Source organism: Falco punctatus (assembly GCF_963210335.1).
Source record: "Falco punctatus genome assembly, chromosome: 17".
NCBI lineage: Eukaryota > Metazoa > Chordata > Aves > Falconiformes > Falconidae > Falco > Falco punctatus.
In genome coordinates this window covers 7,175,678-7,195,302 of record NC_137597.1, presented here as the reverse complement: position 1 = coordinate 7,195,302, position 19,625 = coordinate 7,175,678, and the positions used below count along the sequence as shown (strand labels likewise).

The following is a 19,625-nucleotide window of genomic DNA, read 5'->3' as shown; positions in this document are numbered from 1 at the left end:
CAGATTTCTAGTTTTTAAAAATGCCAGAAGAGCTTAGCAGGGACACTCAATTTGCACTTGATCTTCCAGCCTGTCATCCCAACAAGAATCTCCTCACTTCTCTTGTCAACCAAAACTGCCTGCCAAGACCACTCACAGAAGAGCAGCTGACGCACCAATGCTTAAGTCCAAAATTCATGAGCCTGAGAGAAATATTTGGCTGAACGGGTTCATTTCCTGGCAATTACCCAAAAATAAGTGGAAAAAGGGTCATTTTGTTGGCTACAATGCTACTGTAGACACAGGAAGGAAAACAATTATAAAGAGGTTCTAGAGGATCTTTTTAGCCATTAATAACTAAAATGATACATATACAGTAGCACCTAGTGCAGGTCTTCCCAAGCTTTTCTGGGTGCAACTTGCTTTCTGGCAGGTTTATAGCTCTAAATGCTAACGTGGCTCCCACACAGCCCAGTAAGATCCACAAATCCTACTTTGAAAAGCACGGAATATTGTGTACATTTGTATTGCTACTTTATAAAAAAATACCCCCATTCTAAGGAATGTCCTGTTGAAATATCAAAAGCAAAGTGTATGGGAAAGGAGGAATTACCATGCACCTGTGACATATGGGAATATAATTTACTAAAACAGTAACCTTGCCAAAGCCATGCCCGGCATCTCCATGACCTCCAGGAAATGATCTCTGACTACCTGGGGACTAGCCACATACCAGAATCCAGAGCCAAGACATGTCTTTCCATCCACCGGTAGTGGCACTAATTAATTACAGAACTGCAGGACATCCTCTGTTGTAAAGGTATACATGACCATTTTAACTCCACAAGGCAAGATTTTGTGTCCTTTCATTTTATGGCAGGAGAACAAACTAGTCTTAAGAGCACAAAATGTGAATGACAGCATAGTCTAGCCAGCCAAATTTTCTAAGCTGTAAAAATACGAAGGAATGTGACTTCTGCAGTTGCTATATTAGGGACCAAAATATTATCTACATACTGAGCATATCCGTCAGTCAAATTAGTATCAAACTGCTTCACTGGTCAGGTACACATCCCATTTTGATACCTTGCCCAGGCCTCATGCTAACTTTAATGGACTTCACGTGGCCAGATTGCCATAGGGCTGGTTTGCTACCCAGTGGTAATTCCAACAGCAATTATTATATGGCCATGACTAGATATTATCGCTTTCATCATTAGCAATCACACAGTGCTGTGATCAATGTATAATTGGTTTACAAGTGCCCAGCAGATTGCCCTGCAGTCTGACACCTTGAGGGTTTACCCAAGGAAAACAACTGCCCCAGAATGTATCCTGGCTGCGGCTCCGCAGTCAAACTAATAAACTGGGAAATAAGGACTGTTCAAGATTCCAGAACATGTGCCAGAATGCCCTTTCATTAGCACCAGAACGAATACACTGACACCATCTTTCAAGAGAACAGCATGTCTCCAGGCTGTAGCCTTGTATCAAAGTAAAGAAAAAGCGAAGAGGATTCATCCAAGGACAGCAGCAGGAAGGAGTTCTGCTCCCAGTAAGAATACAGACTCTTGCTTCAGAAACATGTGGATTTGTGGCATTTTGCATTTGCCATCTAGACACAAAGTACTCAGACCGTTTTCTTCTCATTTAGAGAGATTCTTAGTGGGCTTTATGTCAGAAGTGCTCAATGGATGGTGAGCTTCTTCCCATGGCAGCAGCCTACATATCCTCTTAGCATTAATCTCCTTGTACAGCTAGCTGAAATTCCCTTTTAGCTAAAATGCTAGGAGGCGTATATCCCAGGAACAGTAGGTTGTGAGGTCTTCTGCCTTTTCACAAGCAGAATCTGCTTAGCCATAGATAAGTGTTACAGCCATTCTCATGGGAAGGGACAGCCTAACCACTGAACCAGTTCAGCTCAGCTCACCAGTGTCCAATTTTATGTGCTGAAGCATTAAGTAGAAGAGGTAAAGTGGAAGTATTTTGAATTTCAGAACTGACACTACAGTGTGTTTCAGTCTCCCTCCAAGCAACCAGCAGTTCACTGAATGTCTTCCAAGAACAATCTGAATGGTAGCTGGCATCAAACCCTTGCAAAACTGGCATCCCAGCTCAAAAAGCAAACCCTCTCCTCCCCCCCCCACCAGGATTTTCATTACAGACAGACTCTTCTAATGAAGCCACAGATTTTGTTTGCCTGCTGTAACGTAGGTACCACTGATACAATCTCTATAGGTACCGTTCCTCAACAGTACTACCAAAATGCCAAGCGTTTGTGTGATGATGGTACTCTCACTGTCCTAGGGCAGTACCTCCTGCAGATCTCATTCCAGATTTGCATGCTAGGATGTTCTCAGTGGTTGCATACTCTTTTGTTTCTGAAAACACCGAGCTGACTGAAGAAAAAGGGAAAGGAAGATAAGGTACAAGTCATACTCACTGATGCTACACTTTATTCCTGGTCACTGCCATCCCTTGATCCATTTCCACCAGCGGCAAGCCCAGCCTGGTGATGGAAGGCAGAGGGAGAGACTGAGCTGTGCTGCCAAAATTTAACAATTGCCTTAGGTCTTCTGCCAGAGGTATGAAAGCTCTATCTTTGCTTTCAGATTCCATTTAGATCTCCTCTAGAGCAAATGCTCATAAAAAGATACTGTTTGCAATATGTGCTCTTTCTCTCTTCTTTTCCAGTGTTTTAGTGCAGCATCGTATCTGCTTTAGGGCTTGCAAGGACCTCCATGGGAAATATTCCAACACAGACTTCAGCAGAGTCAGTAATCTCAGCAGGGTACGAACAGGACCTGCTTGATGTGTTAGCTCACCAGGAGGATTGTTAATAAGAAAAATTGAACTGATTTTTTTTTTAGGTCACTTCTAAAAATACTTCCGGGATTGCTCATCTTCCAAAACAATGGCAACAAAAAAATCCATAACCTGCCTAAGATGCATTCCCATAGGAATCTATTAATTCTGTGTACAGTAAGTCAGCTTTCTTAATGTACCATTTCAGCTATGTTTTGGCATCTGTCAGAGACAGAGTTACTCCTTCGCTTAAGGATCACAGAACCATCCTGAAAATGGCATCCAGAACACGCATTTGCAGTGACTCACTGGGACACAAGGGTGCATTTAAAAGCAATGCTTTAAGCACAGTTGAATTTGACCCCCTTGAGAGCAACAGACAACATCTTGGCACTTCTGCCAAGATGTTCTGCTGTGTCTTCCATCCCACTCATTTTCTCTCTTGAACAGTTAGATACTACTGTTTCATGTCTAAGCAGAGATTCAAGCTGTACACATCAATACCTGACTTTCAGATTTAGCCATTAGAGAAGACACCAGGCACCCCTTACTTACGGAGCACAGGGAAACATTTTACAACACCTAATTGCTATTTTAATGCACGTAATTGTCTTTGAAATGCTAGTCATCAAAGACATGTGCAGATTAATGTGTCATGAAATCACAGTGAATTTCAACATCATGAGCTTAAGCAGTAGTAGTAAGAGAACTTCCTTAACAACCCAGATCTTAAATCTGCCACCACAGAACACAGGAAGTAAGAAAAAGAATCCTGGCTCCAAATAGCAAAGAAAATCTCTAAACAACCCACTTTCATTGCTTCTTTTCCTTCCATTTCTGAGGTGGAGCTGATCATCGGATTATAGGGTAAGCGACATGCTGTATTTTGAGGAATGTAAGCATCTGATTCACCGATACAGCACAGAAATAAAAAATACAGAGTACTGGACTTCCCCACACACACCCAAGTTGACTAAATTGGCCTACTGCTGTTTTGATGAATGCTTGATGCCAAGCTTTCTGCATGAGCTAAATATTATATACTGAGCTCAAGCTCCTAACCTCTTATCCATTTCTATTTCAGCTGTTTCAAGCAGATCAAGCCCCTCAGCTTAACAAAAGCACAGAGATTGGTCTGAGATCTGTAGCTTATCCTAACCACTAATAACACTGCAGTCTGAGCAGTCTCTTCCCCAAATCACCACACATACACATACCTGATGTAGAAGCTGAGAACAGAGCAGCAAAAGTGCCCCAATAAGCCTTTCCAACCAGGAGTCTCTAAACAGACATGCCAAAAAGCAGCTCATCCCCCTCAACCCTTCTTCTGTTTCTAGAAGGGACCACTCCTTTTAATAGTTTTTCGACCTAAATACTCCCAGCCGTACCCAATCCCTTCCCAGATGGCACAGGCTGCCTGCTTGACTCTATGCATACCCTACTCTCTGAATTAGCTTACAAATTTGTTCGCCACACTTCAGCAGTTTAAGTACGCAGGGGGAAAAAGGGGAAAGCTGGTCCCCAACTGTACAGATGTTGCTGTACAAGTCAAGTATCTGTATCGTGGTCCCTTTGGCACAAGCTTGCCTTGTTCTGGTTTTGTGCTGTGACGCACAGTGGAATCCTCCTGGTCAGTTTGCAGGACACCTGTGCACTGCATTACTAAAATATAAATCACAGTAAGCCTTTCTACGGAGTGAAAGCCGCAATCCATAAGTGGGACCTTCCTTCTCCTAGGGAACTGCTGTCACATTTCATGTGAACATAAATCCTTTGCCACTGCTGCCAAATGCTTCTTAATTTGAAGTATGCTTGAATGGGATGATTTATATAGATTAACTGTTACATACATAGCATCTGCCTGTTCCTCCCTTCTCCCTGTCTTTGAAAGAGGGCTTGGCCACAGGAGAGGTTACACACCTTAGTCTGCACTGAACCCAGTCCTCAGGACCTACTATAAACTCCCCACCACGTACACTGAGGCAGGGAAAGAGCACCCCCCTTTTAATACACTGCAGGTACAAAGTATAGAGAACAACTGGCAACATCCATGAGGAGGAGAGACAGAGCCAGGAGTCCTGTCTCCACAAACAGCATTACAAGTCCAAAACACAAAGCCCAGGTTCACATTTTCTGATTGGGCATGTAGCTGTGACTCAGGAGGCTTTGGCAATAACACACACAAGTTCTAACAGCCCCAGTGCTGAGCAGCCCTGAAGGTCAGGCAGAGTCAGGCTTTCAGCTCAGCAAAAGCAAGACAGCTTGTGTTTTGCCTCCTAACAGAGACTAGAGTTCAGGGTACATCTGTTGGCATTCAAAGGTCATGCCAAGCTTAAAAGTCTTAATGGTTTTTTTTGAAAAATAAAACAACACAAGTTCTTATTTCCCTACCTTCTGGATTCTGAGCCTTGATAGCATATCAACAGTACTTCCCAGGTTTCCTCCCCAGCTATGAAATGGCTAGAAACTCACTGGTTTTGAATGAAAGCTGAGCTCCCCACCTCAGTTTACAAGCCAAATCATTAAGAAAACAATGAGGTAACCTCGTAAGAGTCATGAGAAAAACCTGAGAGCTGGCAACACTGAAATTGTTCTCTTTATCCCTGTGAAAGCTAAAGCTGGAGGTTCTGTTTATTTTCATGGGTTTACACCTGGTTTGGGTTTTGGTGTCCCCCACCCCCCTTCTTTTTCTGGCTATTCAGGGATCCACTGAAGATGAACAGCACATGGCTAAAGGCACCTCCTTAATTGAAAGCCAACATCACCACCTGCTGCACTGCCTGGAAAAAACAACCGTAAGTAGCAACACAATCCTTTTCCATCTTACCTTGTGCCTTGTGCCTGGCCCAGGTTTCCTATGGAAAAGCTGTGCACACAGTATGCTCTGAAGTGGCACTCAGTTAGACACACTCAGTAGACCTACGAACTACGCCGGGGGGGCTCATGCTCGAGCTCCAAAGAATATTCTGCAGTGGGTTACATGCACATCTATTTCATTGTCATCTTAACAACAACAACAAAACAAAACAAAAGACTATGCAAAGGGATAATGATGTGATTATCTGCTGCTCCACAGTCATCTACACCAGTAGAAAGTCAAAAGCAGGCTGCTTAGGCAAGTTCACTTGAATGCAAACAACTCTTCAGCATGGGGTTAGGGAAATCCTATAAACAAGGTTTATGTTAAGTTTAATTACTTCAGTGCTTTTGAAGGAGAAAAATGCATTTTTTTGAAAAGTGCATTTGTCTTGTGCTGTCAGTCACACATCATATATACTTGCTACTTGTGCTAATTAATAATTAAAGGACAGTTCTGCTACTTTAAGAGGAGGAAGATGTCAGGCTGTCAGTGATTCCACACTACAACCTGGTCACCAGTGCCAACAGTCTGGAAAAAAATAACCTTTAGCCCTTTATATGGCACACAGCAGATGAACTCTCTTAATGGGTTTAAAGGTTGCACATATCTTTTTCTCACTGTAGTTCTGGTTACAAGAGCAGGTAATTTATCTTAAAGCCAGTCAAGCAGTTTCTATAAGATGACTCTTCTGTTTGCATCACACAAGGTGTTGGGAATGAGAATTTTATTTATCAATAGTAAGTGATTCGGTATGCAGAACTCTCTGGGAATGTTCCAGGTATTTATTTGACACATATGTTTTACTTCCAGGTATATGTATAAGGTTCTGCAGAAAAGGAGCACATTATCTATACCATGATTCATTCTAGAAAGAATGAAGAGAGGTTAACACTTGAAATATTCATGCCTTTTTCTATCTGCATCCATCATCAAATGTACTTTTGATTTCTGACTTGTGAAAGCTTTCTTCTAGATAAATCACCTTCACTTCCATAGTTCAGCTTATGCTGGAATAACACCACTTAGGCTTCAGCGATACAATGGAAGAAGATGACTGATTAATTACAGTGACCTGCTGAGTACAGCTGGTTTATCACAAAGAGCTATAAAGGTCATCATTCCAAGGACAGTAAACTGATTCTTCCTGTATCAATGACTATTTAATTTATTTTAAAAGACTCATCTTGTCTTTATTTCTAGCAATTTTGAATGTTACATAACAAGCAGATATTTCACAATCTGACTCTTCAGTTTAGAACTTTATGCTTAAAACCTTCACTACTATGACCCATATTTCACTTTAATTTGAAAACTTTAACAAATTGGCTGAAGCAAACAAAAGCTGACAATGCTGCCTCCAGGGTCTACCCTTGTAAGGCCCTGATTTTGTAAAGGCTTATAAAAATTCTGACCTCTGCACAGGGCAGATGAACATCTCTGGGAGCTGCATGAGTTGCTCTGTTGCTAATGAGCTGGTTAGGGTGCTGGCAGCAACGTGGCCAAAGCATATCCTAATTTGTGGATGTATTAGCCTTCCACACTAACAAAGCTAGACTGCCTCCAGCAAACAAACCTACTCAGACACCGAGTCTCAGTGGTTGAAAATGTTCCAAATGAAAAGAGTGGCAATAACAGTGATACTTTGAATTTTGATTAAAACCTAGATAGGAATCTGCACAATATTTAATGTGCTTTCCCCCACATTTTTCAGCCAGTTATTACCATGATGTAATTACCATCAAATCACATAGCAAACTTGGATCCTGGTCTGAAATTATGAATCAAAATAGTTCAATCAGCTTGTATGGAAATTCTGTAGTTCACATATCTATTAAAATACTATGCAACAGTTGTCCTCCCAAAAGTTTAAATCACAGTAAAGGAATTTTTGAACACTGAAGAGTCATTTTGTGACCAAGTTGCAGGAATGGAATGAGGAATGTACCGTGGTTGCAAACTTGTTTTAATGGGCAATTCACCTTTCCTTAAACGAGGCAGAAGGATTCTAAAAGTACACTTTATTGTCATGGTAGCTGTGGTCATCACTAGCATACAGGCTTACAATTGAATGGCTCACAAATCTGGTGTGTCATGGCAAAGTGACCCTAACGTACTTCTAGCTGCTGTAACAGAGATTACTTTGTCATGTTAACACAACAGGTGGAGTTTGTTCAAACAAAAGGAATTTTTTTCTACTCCTTCCAACTCCCAGATTGAGTATGGACATTCACATGCCATGTTTCCTCCAAATGCTGAGTGCCTTGAATCCATTCCTTCAATCCAAACCTTTCTTCTGAGTTTCCACAGAGTATGATCAAAACCCATATCCATTGGTGACCCAATGGTGATACAACTCCAATTTGGTACTTGCGAATCAGCAGCTGAAACTTTGTTTTCCTTTGCCTTGGGCTCTCAGAAGGTCAAAGTATAAAGTTGGTACCAATTTTGTTCTATTTCCAAGAATATAATACTAAAAAGCTCAAGTCTGAGAAGGAAGGAACAAAGGGGTCTGATTCAGGCAAGGTTTGGTAAAGAGAAGGTCCCATTGCCCATTCAAACTTGAGCAAGCCGGCTGGAATGCTGAGGCAATAGATCTAATGCTGGGACTAAACTTCTGAATGCTGGAATGGACAATCAACTGTGTTTTTATCTTTTGTTGGCATGTTGTCCCGTAGGGATTGTCCTATCTTGTGGATGATCCCCTGTTATCTGTACGAACTTCCACCATCAAGGTATTTCCTTTTTAATTCAATCTTTTTTCTCTGTGGTCTCTGTGACATGTCTGGAGAGTGTTTGCTTCCTTTCTCGCTCCTGCTCTTGTCCTTGGGAGCCTGTGCACGTGGCTCTTTTTGGCTATCTAGTGCTCTTGTTTCCTGTGAGAGTTGTTAGTTGTTCCAATGAAAACCGATGGCTGCCTTCACCATGGTTGACTGGATAAAGTATGTTCACTAGAACTACTTTGGTGTTCATATACAGGCATATGAGTTCTTTCTTTCAGGATTTCTTGTTCCTTAGCACAAAAACTCTTTACCGATTCAGCTTTCTGATTTCCTTGCCCTGTACACTTCCCACTCTCACCTGCCATGTTCATTTCCACTCAGCTAACAGCACCCAATGACCTGCAGGTATTCTTTGAACCCAATAGCCAATACAAGCAACATCCTGCCATTAAGTTATATGTCAAGATGGTCACTGAAAACACAATCCTGTCCCCAGGCACAAAGAAAAAGGAGCATGAATCTCCTCTTGGGTTTCATAACCATGTGGCATTGCAAACTTTTTGAAGCCACTTTAGAATCCAGACACAAAAATGAAAGGAAATTTGAACACGATATATTAACCATCTCAGCAAGGCAGCAAGCATAAGCAAGGCAGCATTAATAGATACGCTTGTGTCACTGCAACAGCATCTCTCATTCCCTTACTGATGCAGGAGAGCAAAACCTTCTCTTGGTTGCAGTGACTGAAAGGGCAGGATCATTTATTTTTAAGATCTGCCTAGTGCCAATCATTTCAGGCATGGAGGCAGAGAGCATCTTACACAGACAAGGGGCTGACACATCCCGCCAACCTAGCAAAAGGTGCTGTTGAAAACAAACTGCTGTTGGGCCAAAGCTGTCGGTGTCACCAGAGAGTAACGGCACTGTTTCTTCCCCTGCCAGAACCACGAGTTCATAGATGAGCAACTGTTTGAGCAGAACTGCATGGAGAGCTCGATGCAAAACTATCCTTCTTCTCGGAGCCCCTCCTTGTCCAGTCACCATGGACTGACCACCTCCTGCTGTTCTCGCCGTAACAAGAAGACCACTCACCTTCCCAACTCCAGTGTGCCAGCCACCCGCCTCCGGAGCATGCAGGAGCTCAGCACCATCCATATCCAGTGCAGTGAGCAGCCCTCGCTTACAACAAGGTACAGTAAGTAGGCTCTTGCTGCTAACTACTGCATGCAAACCTCTGAAGTCTGTTATCAAACTGGGTGTTCTTACAGGCCTGTTCTCCAGCCAGGGAGAGGGGTCTGGTGCTGGGAGCATCTTTGTTTCCCTCCTTCTAATGCCAACCCAAGGGAAGTGGCTCCTAGCTGTTCCAGGAAGAACCAAAGCTAGGCTCTAGTGCAGCTCTGCTCTAGCCAGACTGGACATAGAAGAATGAATTCCAGCTGACAGCTGCCTATGAAGTGCTAACCACACGTGCAGGAGGCAGCAGGTCCCATCTGTGAGCCTCTCACCAAAGCTGGCACAGGACTGCTTCACAGCCCACCTCCCAGACAGCCCAGTACTTCCAAGCCTTTACTGGCCAATCTGGCGTCTTGTAGAGAGCTGTATACACTGACATGGCCCACCAGGGACACACTGACTTCACTGATTTTTGTTGTCCAAAAGTCTAAATTGCAACTGTAAGCATCAAGCATCACCGGGAAACAAATAAGGAGGAATTTCACAATGGTGTCTACCTAAAAAGCCTTTAGTGACACAGGTGAAGAAGTGTCTCTTAACAGAAAATTTTGACATTTTCATTTTATACGTAACTATAAGCTGAAAAAATAATTTCTTCACCATACCTTTCTTGCAAATACTAAATTACTTTCTAAATCCCCCTCAGCCCATTAAGCTTCTTGTGCACCAGGCTGGTTTTGAACTTACCATTCTTCTCCCCACTTCTAATAAAGGGATCTAGAAACCGAAATAAAGCTGCCTTTAGGGCGGCAAGTGACTACTTTGTGCCAGGGTGAAGTCAGAAGGGCATTTCAGAGAATGAATTATGAATAAATAAGCACAAAACCAGTCTCTAGCTATTGCAGTTTCAATATGACAATAGTTTAAACCAGCACCTGCAACAGTAATTCAGGGGAATGTCAACTATTCTGTCTATTTCAGCGGGTGCTAAATCAGATGCCAGTGACATTTTAAATGTCAACACTGGTGGTTACTTCACTTGCTTACCAAACTGTGTAAGAATAGAGAGAGAGAAAAAAAAAGCTTTTAAGCTGTTTTCCATGTGGAATGCAACTAACCGGGTGTACTGGTTACCACTGGCAGAACAACCCAGTCCCTAAAACTGCCCCACTCTCAGCTCATGACTGGGGCAACTGGGGAACAGAATGGGTTCTGGCCCGTTCTTGGGATGCTTGAGAGATCAAGAAACATCCCCTTGGTGAGTCACTCTGAGATAACAACAGCAACAGCTTTCCAACTGGGAGCTTTACATTTTCAAAGGATGGCCTTGTGTTTAAAATGAACGTGTGTGGCTGGTAATAGCAGACTCCTGTAGCTGTGCAGATGCACAGCAATCAACCTATCATTTTCCCTCTGTAATTAATTATAGGATGCAATTGATGCAGATCTAATAAGAATGCTCCCAGCTGCCAGATCCTTGAAACTACTGCAGACAGACGAAAAAATAGAAAAGATCAAGGGACAGTGAATTTGAAAGAGGTATTTGAAATGCAAGGAAGACAACATACCTTTCTCAGAAAGAACTACCTGTGCTCTGAAAAGATGCAGTACACAGGACGGTATATTTAGATGTCCTCTTAATTAAACTAGAATTATGCAAGAATGAAATGGAAACAGAATGATTTGCCCTGTGAAAAGCAATATCCTAACCAGGGGGAATATTACAAAAGCTTAGTGTAATCTGGGTAGAAATAAATGATGCCTTGCAGGAACTGGGAAGAACATTTAGATGGAGTCTTCTGAGTATTTCTATGCCCTTAGTTCAGAGCAGTAAGATACTGATTAAGAACAACTACCATTCCCGTTCCCAACCTTTCTACTGCCTGTTTGAAAAAAAAAAAAAAAAAGCCAAACACTAAATTTGTTTTCTAGTCGTTCCAGTCTCAACATGAAATCAGATGATGGGCTGAGACCGAACTGCAAAACTGCCCAGATAACCACAGCCATCATCAGCATCCCCACACCACCGGCACTCACGCCAGAAGGTGAGAATAGACCTCCGCCCAGCAGCCCCGGCCACTCCACGAACATTTCCACCACCACCACAAGCAACATAGTCAAGGTCTCTGCCTTGTAAGACGTCTCATGCACAGAAGGAGGCTGGAAGACCAGTGCCCCTCTCCCTCCACACCTCCATGTTCCTTTCTTGCTGCAAATTGTGCCTGGATGGACCAACCTGACCTTTTGTCATCGAATTAGCAATGGAGACCTAACGAGGCAGCTTTCTTCAGACTCGCATTCATACTGTGGACTGAGGAAGGGTTAGGAAAGGGAAGAAGAGGCCGGTTAAAGGAAAAAGCCTGCATGGAGGAGAGCGTGTTGTGCCATGATCACCTGCAGATGCCAGAGGAAAAGAATCATCATGGCAACAAGAGTCAATAAAGAAAACAGAAATATAACACTGTGTATCGCAGCACCTTTTTAAAGGTTTTTAATGGATAATATTTATTCATGAGGAAATGACTGAAAAGGTGAAAAACAATGGATTTTGTGAATTTTTTTTCTTCATGGAGCAGAACCTTTAAACCAACCAAAATTTCACATTTTTTTTCTTTTATAGGAAAAGATTTAGACAAAGAAGCCACCTGTCACAGAAATCTATTTCCATTCCTCTGTGTGTGTGCGTGCGCAGAAACACTGAATTACAAAGAGCAGAGCATGCTTCCATGATTGGTGCACAGTAGGAAAATACAAGCATGTGTCAGCACACGTATGTGCACACGCACACACACACACAACTATTTCACCCTGGATGGCATTCTTTATTTAGACAATTTTGTATCCGCCTTTTAAGTCAATACAGTGCAATTGCAAACAGTGTGTTTGTCTGCTAATTATTGTCTGTGAAAACATATTTGTGGAAAAAAAAAAGGACAGGCTTTAGTAGAGTTTTAGTCCCACATGGGTATCTGCTTTCTATTTTTGTTATCACTTACTTGTAAGAGTGTGACTAGACTACCAGTTCTGTATTTTTAAAAAGGAAAAAAAAAAAAAAGTAGGATTCTTTTTTAATACTGTACACACAAATGGCAAAGAATGAGAAAGCACTGAACTCAACTGCATCAAGCGTTCCTAAGTCTAACAGAGGTTTCTTGTAATGTATGCCCATGCTTTTTAATTTCTGATTTTGATATATATAAATTTCTTTGCTAGCACTGGACATACAACCCATTGTAAATAGTAGCCAAATAATGTCTGGATCTATACTTGATAATAATTAACCCCAGAGCCAAATATCTTGCATGGACAGAGAGGTATTTGGCTTTTTCACAGTCTTAGGGCTCCAGTTGTCTCATCAATGGCTTCTGGGTTGCACTGATTTTGGGGGGTAGACTAGGTTAGCAATTTTAGTTCTCCAGTCCCAGCACAGGATCTACAGCACGCATCCACTTGAGAAGGAGGAGGAGCAGTACTCGAGTTTGGGAAACATTTGATAAAGTGTGGTAGAGACAGCATTTTCTTTTTGCAGTTCCTACACTTAGTTTGGGAAAAGTCACACAATTCTAGTCAACCAAAAACTGAAGTAACACTGTGTGGTACTGCTAAGAAGCAAATACTTCTGACAAAGCTGTGGTCAGTCCTAGCGCCTCTTTCTCAGAATTTTCTAGGAATGATTTATTGTAAGGAAATACATGGTCCTGAAACGTAACTGATTCCACCCCCCAAGAACAGTAACTTTCTTCTTCCAGTCTGCCCTTCTCAAGTCCCCTTTTCATAACAAGTGTGACCCATGAAGGGCAGAGTGAGGAACAACGTCACCCACCTTTTCACTTGTCATATACTGTTTGGCTAATTATCGTGGTCATGCACAAATGCCTCTTCAAGACCCTACACATACCCACAAATGGCAATGCACCTAGCCCCCAACAGCTTGTAGATAACAAGGAAACATTTCAAGTGTCCTGTTTCTGAACAGTGATTTTACCAACGTTAAAGAACTACTCAAAGCAGTTTTGAGGCTGATTCAGCAAAGGAATGACTTTTTTTTAACATCTGTCATAATCTATTCTGATGTAATATTTATATACACATATACATGCATACACATATGAATAAATACACATACATGTACAGATAGATAAATAGACCTACATGCCGACTTAAACATGTGAGCTAGCAATCCGCTTTGTTAGCACTCCTAACCTATTAGTCTATAGAGTGGGCTCAGATGGCTGATGCATTAACTCAATACCCTCCTTAGAAACCTATAACATTCTAGGAATATTAGGGCTATGGCTAAGCCTTCAGTAGCTGCATCAGCTTATAGTCATTTATTCCAGTGCTGTAATATGTTACCCAAAACTATGTTTAGTCCTGTTCTAAATGATTAAAACTCTCTGCCTTTGCTGCTTCCTGTAGGAGGTTATACTGCAGTTAACCTTACCATGATTGAGTTTTTTCTTGATGTTTTAATTTAATCTTTCCTTTGCTATAATTTCATTATTGGTCATCATCTGCTCCCCATCTAAACACCCTCACCCTTGTAGATCAGAGGCCTTGCTCTCCACCACTTACCACCTTGCAACCTCATTTACACTGGCACAGAACAAGGGTTAAATGCTACCGTACTGACAGGGTACAGCGTTCCTTCCAATGCGCAGGAGTAAACCATTACAAAGAGTCAGGGACTCAACATGGATTCTCGGTGCTGCCTTTCTTATTCCTGATTTACTGTGGCGTGGTAAACAAGCCACTTCATCTTTCTGCACCCATTTCTTTATCTGTAAATAGCAATCATGGCAGCCCTTGTCTAAAGCACTACTGGTGCATTTAATTGCTATCAATCAAAGCGCTTTAAATAAAAAAATTAAGGAGGCAAGCCAGTCCTTGGGGTTTCTGGCTGGCTGCTAGGGCTCAGATTGTCAATCATGTCATGCAGCCATGGCCTTTATTCTCTTCCACAGAAGACGAATCATTGTTATCCTTGCTCAAAAACACATGGCCTGCCTCTTCCACCATTAACTTAGCAGGTGCTGCCCCATGCAGTTAGAACCTCAGCACAGACTTTCAAAGGATACAAAATTAAGGGAGTCTGTGCCTAGAGGAACAGGGCTAAAAATATTTTTAATGGAGGCATTAGCTCCCTTTATACCCTGATTTGAAGTAGATTGAGTAATGCTTCCAAAAGCACTTGAAAATATGCTAGTACAAAAGTGTCCTGGATTGCCCAACAGAGCTACATCCTCATTATGAGAGCACTGTGCATTCATTGAAACAGCAAAGACAAGAATCTATCACCATCCTATCAGTGGTTGGTAGGGCATAACATAGCATCCTTCAGATGAAACACAGAGAAGAAGGGAAAGCATTTGCACAGAAGACCATGGAAACTGCACTACAGCCATTTATTCCTAGGCAAATAGCTTTACTAAACTGCAAGGCTCTTTATAATCTTTAAATAGCAACTTATAAACTCTTCCTGAGATAAGGCCAAGTCACTCCTGAAAATTACTAGGCCAGAACTTTAACTGAAGGATTTGGAGCATTCTTTCCGACGGTCCCCAGTGCTGCCCTGCCCCACCAGCATCCCTCTCGCTTTCCCCAGGGCCATACACATACACTGATACGGATACGAAAACCATCACGTACCCCTGCAATCCTGCTCATTCCTGATGCAGATGGAAGGGGGCTTCTTCAGGTGTGGGCCACCTCCGGGAGAAGAAGCATCCAGAAACATAGGTAGGTTCTAGTCCCGATACCTTTCTGAAAGGCAGATGGTAAAAAAACAGCCTCATTAGCAAGACTGCTCAACAAAACATCAATAGCATGTTGGCAGTTCATTTCAAAAGCCTTCCCCTCCCCCAAATTCCTTATGACTTCTTAACAGTTTTAGAAATGTTCATTAAAAAAAAAGGATAAAAATGGATTGTTTGTACAAAAAGCAAGCGGAAGGGGATTATTTTTCAGTCTTTCATAAAGCAATATTAAAAAACTCAAAGGAGCAACACCTTTTTCCGAGCATTTTGTTTCCTTTCCAAAGCCTTTTCTGAGGGAAAAATATTTTCAGATTTTCAAGCATATTGTATTAATAGATTTATTCTCTTCTCACCTGGCATTGGACTGCTAACAGAAGGAATCACACCCAATTGGCAAAGAATGATGAGAAGTACCTTTCACATCTATCTAAGCTTTGGCTTCCATCTACTTTTTCTAAAACCCACCTTTTTACTTTCAATTCCCTTAAAAATCTTAAGGACACCCATAAAGAAGAGGCCACAGATAACACATCTTGGTACACAGAAATGGAAGAATTAAAAAATTTCATCCTCAGCTAGCACAAGATCCTTCACTACAATACACTGCATTGCTTTCTCTAGATTAGATTTAAAATTCTCCAAGGGAAGGACTCCCACCGCTTCCCTGGAGAGCTTACTCCAGACTAATAGATCTCAATGTCAAGGATTTTCCCCCTGCTGTTCAGCCATAATTCTTTCCTTATTTTTTTCCTCTCTTGCTGCCATTATACTCCCTCGCACCATGTTAAATTATTTTCCTTTCCACGTTGTAAGTTAGCTGCCTATAAGCGTAAGAGGAACATAAAACTTTCTACTGCAAATTCTTCTCCCAGAGACTACTTTTGTCTGTCAAATAATTATCATTGCTAAAAGTGAACTGGGGAAAAGGTAAACTAAGTAACACACATGGCTTTAGTGTAGAATAAGGTTAGCTGGTAATTCAAAATACCTCCTCCTTTACAGTTGGCCAGAAATACTAAATTTTAATCAACGCTACTTGTTTAACCTGAAACAGTTGAGAATATATTTATACTGCAAAGCAGCATTTATCATTCTAGTTTAGACAGCTTAAGGTGTGCGCATGAAAACCAGATTAATACCAGCTAACAAAAGCAATGTTTCTTCAAATATTTTGCTTTTTTAAGTAAGAGGTTGTAAACACGTTGTACCCTACATGTATTACAAAGCAAATTCAGTAAATTAAAAATCACATTTACTTTATAGGTTGCAACACCCCTTAGATGCTGTAATAATTTTTCTATGTTGGACTATGGCAGAGTTACAAAGTCAGCATTGATGGATGGCTTGCAAGTATCAGCAGCTTTGAACTGAAAGCTTTATTCTGCTTTTAAAGTTGGGTGAATAACATACCTTTTCCATATAATTTACCAACCAAATACATCTTAATTGATTTTTTTTAAAAAAAATCACTTCTTTTTCTCCAACACTTCGAGCAACTGCACTAGATATATGACTTCAGAGCTCAAGTTTTTAGGCTTCACAGCTAATGATGCCATAAACACTCTTCATAATTGTTTTATCTTTCTAAAACTTTAAGACCAAACAGAAGGCAGCATGCACATTGACTAGAGCTAGGAGATTTAGAATCAGGAACCTATGTTCTACTCCCGATTGTCTTGATGAATCACCAAGTGACCTCGAAGAAGTCATTTCACCTCTCTTTGCCAATTATACAAGCTGTGTAGAATTTAATACCTCCTCTTTCCATAACTGAAGCTCAATTCATGAACACCTACAAACTACAATAGAGAATTCTGGAGAAAGCATAGCAGAAGAATACTGCTACTTATGTTCAGAATGCAAAAACTGTGCTAGAACACATTCAGGTGGAACAGTCAAAAGACCAGGTGACAAAGAGCTTGTGAAAATTCCTTCTTGAGTTTTGTTCTCAGTCAGTAGTCTGTTACTTTGTGTGTATATGTGTGCACGTGTTTCTTTTCATTTTGATTTAAACTAGTGCTAGTCACAGAAGTCACACAGCTGTCTGGGTGAGAAGTTAACAACCATATCGAATGCTCTTCTCCGTTCCGTTGCAACTATGACTGGGAGCTCCCACTGGCTCCTTGGACCAATGAAGTATCTTAAAAAATGCGTGTGATGGTATATTTTTGATAAATCAGTAAGGCATTCCAATGCAATGGTGTTTTCTTTAGAAGTTTTATGTTCTAAGAAGCTCTCAACCTTATTATTTTCTATTTTCGTACTATAAATGGGCTTTGCTTACATCAGAGGAGATACAAAATGTACTGTATACAACTGCAGGTAGCTTCATTTGAGAACAACTTTCTAGAAGAACCAAGTTTCCTGTTGTCTTCTTTTGGAATTGTAGTGCATATGTTGAAACTTGTATATCATTTACAGTATTGAGTCTTGTGCCACTGCTGTACCTGATGTATCCAATCTGGATTAAACAGAGTATGTGCCACAAATACCAAGATGATTCTGTAAATTTCTTCTAAAAAAAATTCTGGGAGGTCCTTTTGGAGAAATTTGGGTGTTGGCCTAAGCCACTCGAGTTGCATTTAATACTATTAACTCCTACTTAAACAACTGTTAATGAAAACACCAAGATATCCAAGGTGTTACATGACAGCCATAATGCAAATGTACCTAAGTGCATCTCTACGGTATCCTCCTTTTGAATGGTAAGAATTGCAACAAAATTCATCTGGGAAACTAAATTGTATCATCTTGGCCTTTTCAAACAATGCAGACAAAATCTGGGCAAACACCCTCCCTGGGGGAATTTGTGATACAGAGGGAGTCAGGCAAGAAAACACATACAGAAAGAAAAATACTTCTCCTAATGAGGTATTTGTTATATTTAATCCACAATCTTAAGCCTTCCTTTTAAAAGGCAATCTCATTTTGGCAATTCCGTTTAGGCCAGTCTTGCATTCTATACTGCAGACAGTCTCACAGCTTGTTTCAACCACAAACCAAGCAGAACCGATCTCACCTTAACCATGTCAGAAAGCGCCACTTACAGACGTTAGTAAAAATTTTCAAAATTCTTTAAGCAGAAATTAAAATGACTGATTAGGTGAGCTCGAACTCCCCCGCAGTGAGAGCAGCACAGAACCGCTTACAGAGCACGCCGCTCTTGCAGCAAGGGCCGACACCCACTAGGGGCCAGCAGCACCCAGCCCCAGGGAACCCACAGCCCCCCCCGGCCAGGACAGCCGCCCTGCTCGCCACCCCAGGCTAAAGGGCTATGCCACTCAGCAGCTCGGCAACGCTACAGGTCTGCACGGTGAAGAGAACTGAATGACGCGGTATAAAGTTTACACCTACCACCCCCCAGAAAAGGTCGGAAGTGCTGCCAGGGACACCACAGGATTCACACTGGGAATTTTGCAAAAGAACATCAGGAACACTCAGGCAGCAAGTGAGTTATGGAAGCCAAGCAAAAACCTAGTGTTTCTCAACATGAATTTGAAAGTTGCAGAAGGTGAGCAATCAAGCATCCCTGAGGACATCCATTCACCGAATTGAAGAAGCAAGTCTCCTTGGAAGTGTAGTTCATAGCAGGGAGGAAGCAGTGCAGCACTGTGCTTTTACTAAGAAAATTCCAGCCTTATGCTGCTCAAGAAAAACAAACAAAAAAACCCTGAGACTGCATGTGCTGCAGTGAACTTTGAGAAACCAAAGAAACTAGCTGAAGAAATCTGTTTCTATGATCCCAAACACACCAAAGCTAGAGGATGAAGTTTCAAAATCAGCACAGAGTCAGCCTAGGGTCCATAGCCTAAGCCAGCGAGAACTCTCATCTTTCCCTGCTTCAGGACACCTACCTACAAAGCAGTGCAAGCCAAACAGGAAATACCAATTTAGTATTTAGTTTTAGTACTAATAGGTAATTTCATTTCTAATTAAAACTCTCCTGTAAGTGTGGCAAGTCTGATATTGCTGCACCCAGAGGGACAGACCAATTATGATTGCTGCACATTTTCTACATAATTAAACCATCCTCTACTGCACTGCTTGCCATAGACCTAGCTACAGAAATGTTATTTATAAAATGTTAATTAACTGGATTTAAATTAGCAACACAGGCAGAGATGCAGGTTTCACTCTGACACTTAACTGGTATATAAACAGTGCCTGGTGTTTAATAAAGAGTATCACGGAAAATGGAACAGTCACCAACTATAAACAGACTATGTCGTCTTATGGCGAACTCATCTTCACCCCAAAGTCACATGGAAGACAAGTCAAGCAAATAAAACAGGGGTTAGTTTGTATTTTCTCCTTACTAAAGACTTCTTACAA

At 41.5% G+C, this 19,625-nt stretch overlaps 2 protein-coding genes across 7 annotated transcripts in view; one reads left to right on the top strand and one right to left on the bottom strand.

Moving 5' to 3' along the window:
• The window catches only part of KCND3 (potassium voltage-gated channel subfamily D member 3), a 130,304-nt gene extending 115,121 nt beyond the window's left edge, over nucleotides 1-15,183 (top strand). For 4 of the 6 annotated variants that reach the window (XM_080367112.1, XM_080367111.1, XM_080367110.1 and 1 more), the window contains 3 exons: nucleotides 5,487-5,579; nucleotides 9,307-9,554; nucleotides 11,470-15,183. In XM_080367112.1, coding sequence (XP_080223238.1) covers nucleotides 5,487-5,579; nucleotides 9,307-9,554; nucleotides 11,470-11,674 — 546 coding nt within the window. In that variant the 3' untranslated portion in view covers nucleotides 11,675-15,183. Of the gene's footprint in view, nucleotides 1-5,486; nucleotides 5,580-8,319; nucleotides 8,377-9,306; nucleotides 9,560-11,469 lie in introns of all 6 variants that reach the window. The other 2 variants (XM_080367114.1, XM_080367113.1) reach the window with 2 other exon arrangements.
• The window catches only part of LOC308054391 (uncharacterized protein), a 258,573-nt gene extending 243,274 nt beyond the window's left edge, over nucleotides 1-15,299 (bottom strand). Inside the window, exon 1 of the mRNA XM_080367130.1 lies at nucleotides 15,183-15,299. The gene's annotated coding sequence lies outside the window, so the exon portion shown is untranslated. The remainder of the gene's footprint in view (nucleotides 1-15,182) is intronic.
• Between the last annotated feature and the right edge of the window lie 4,326 nt (nucleotides 15,300-19,625).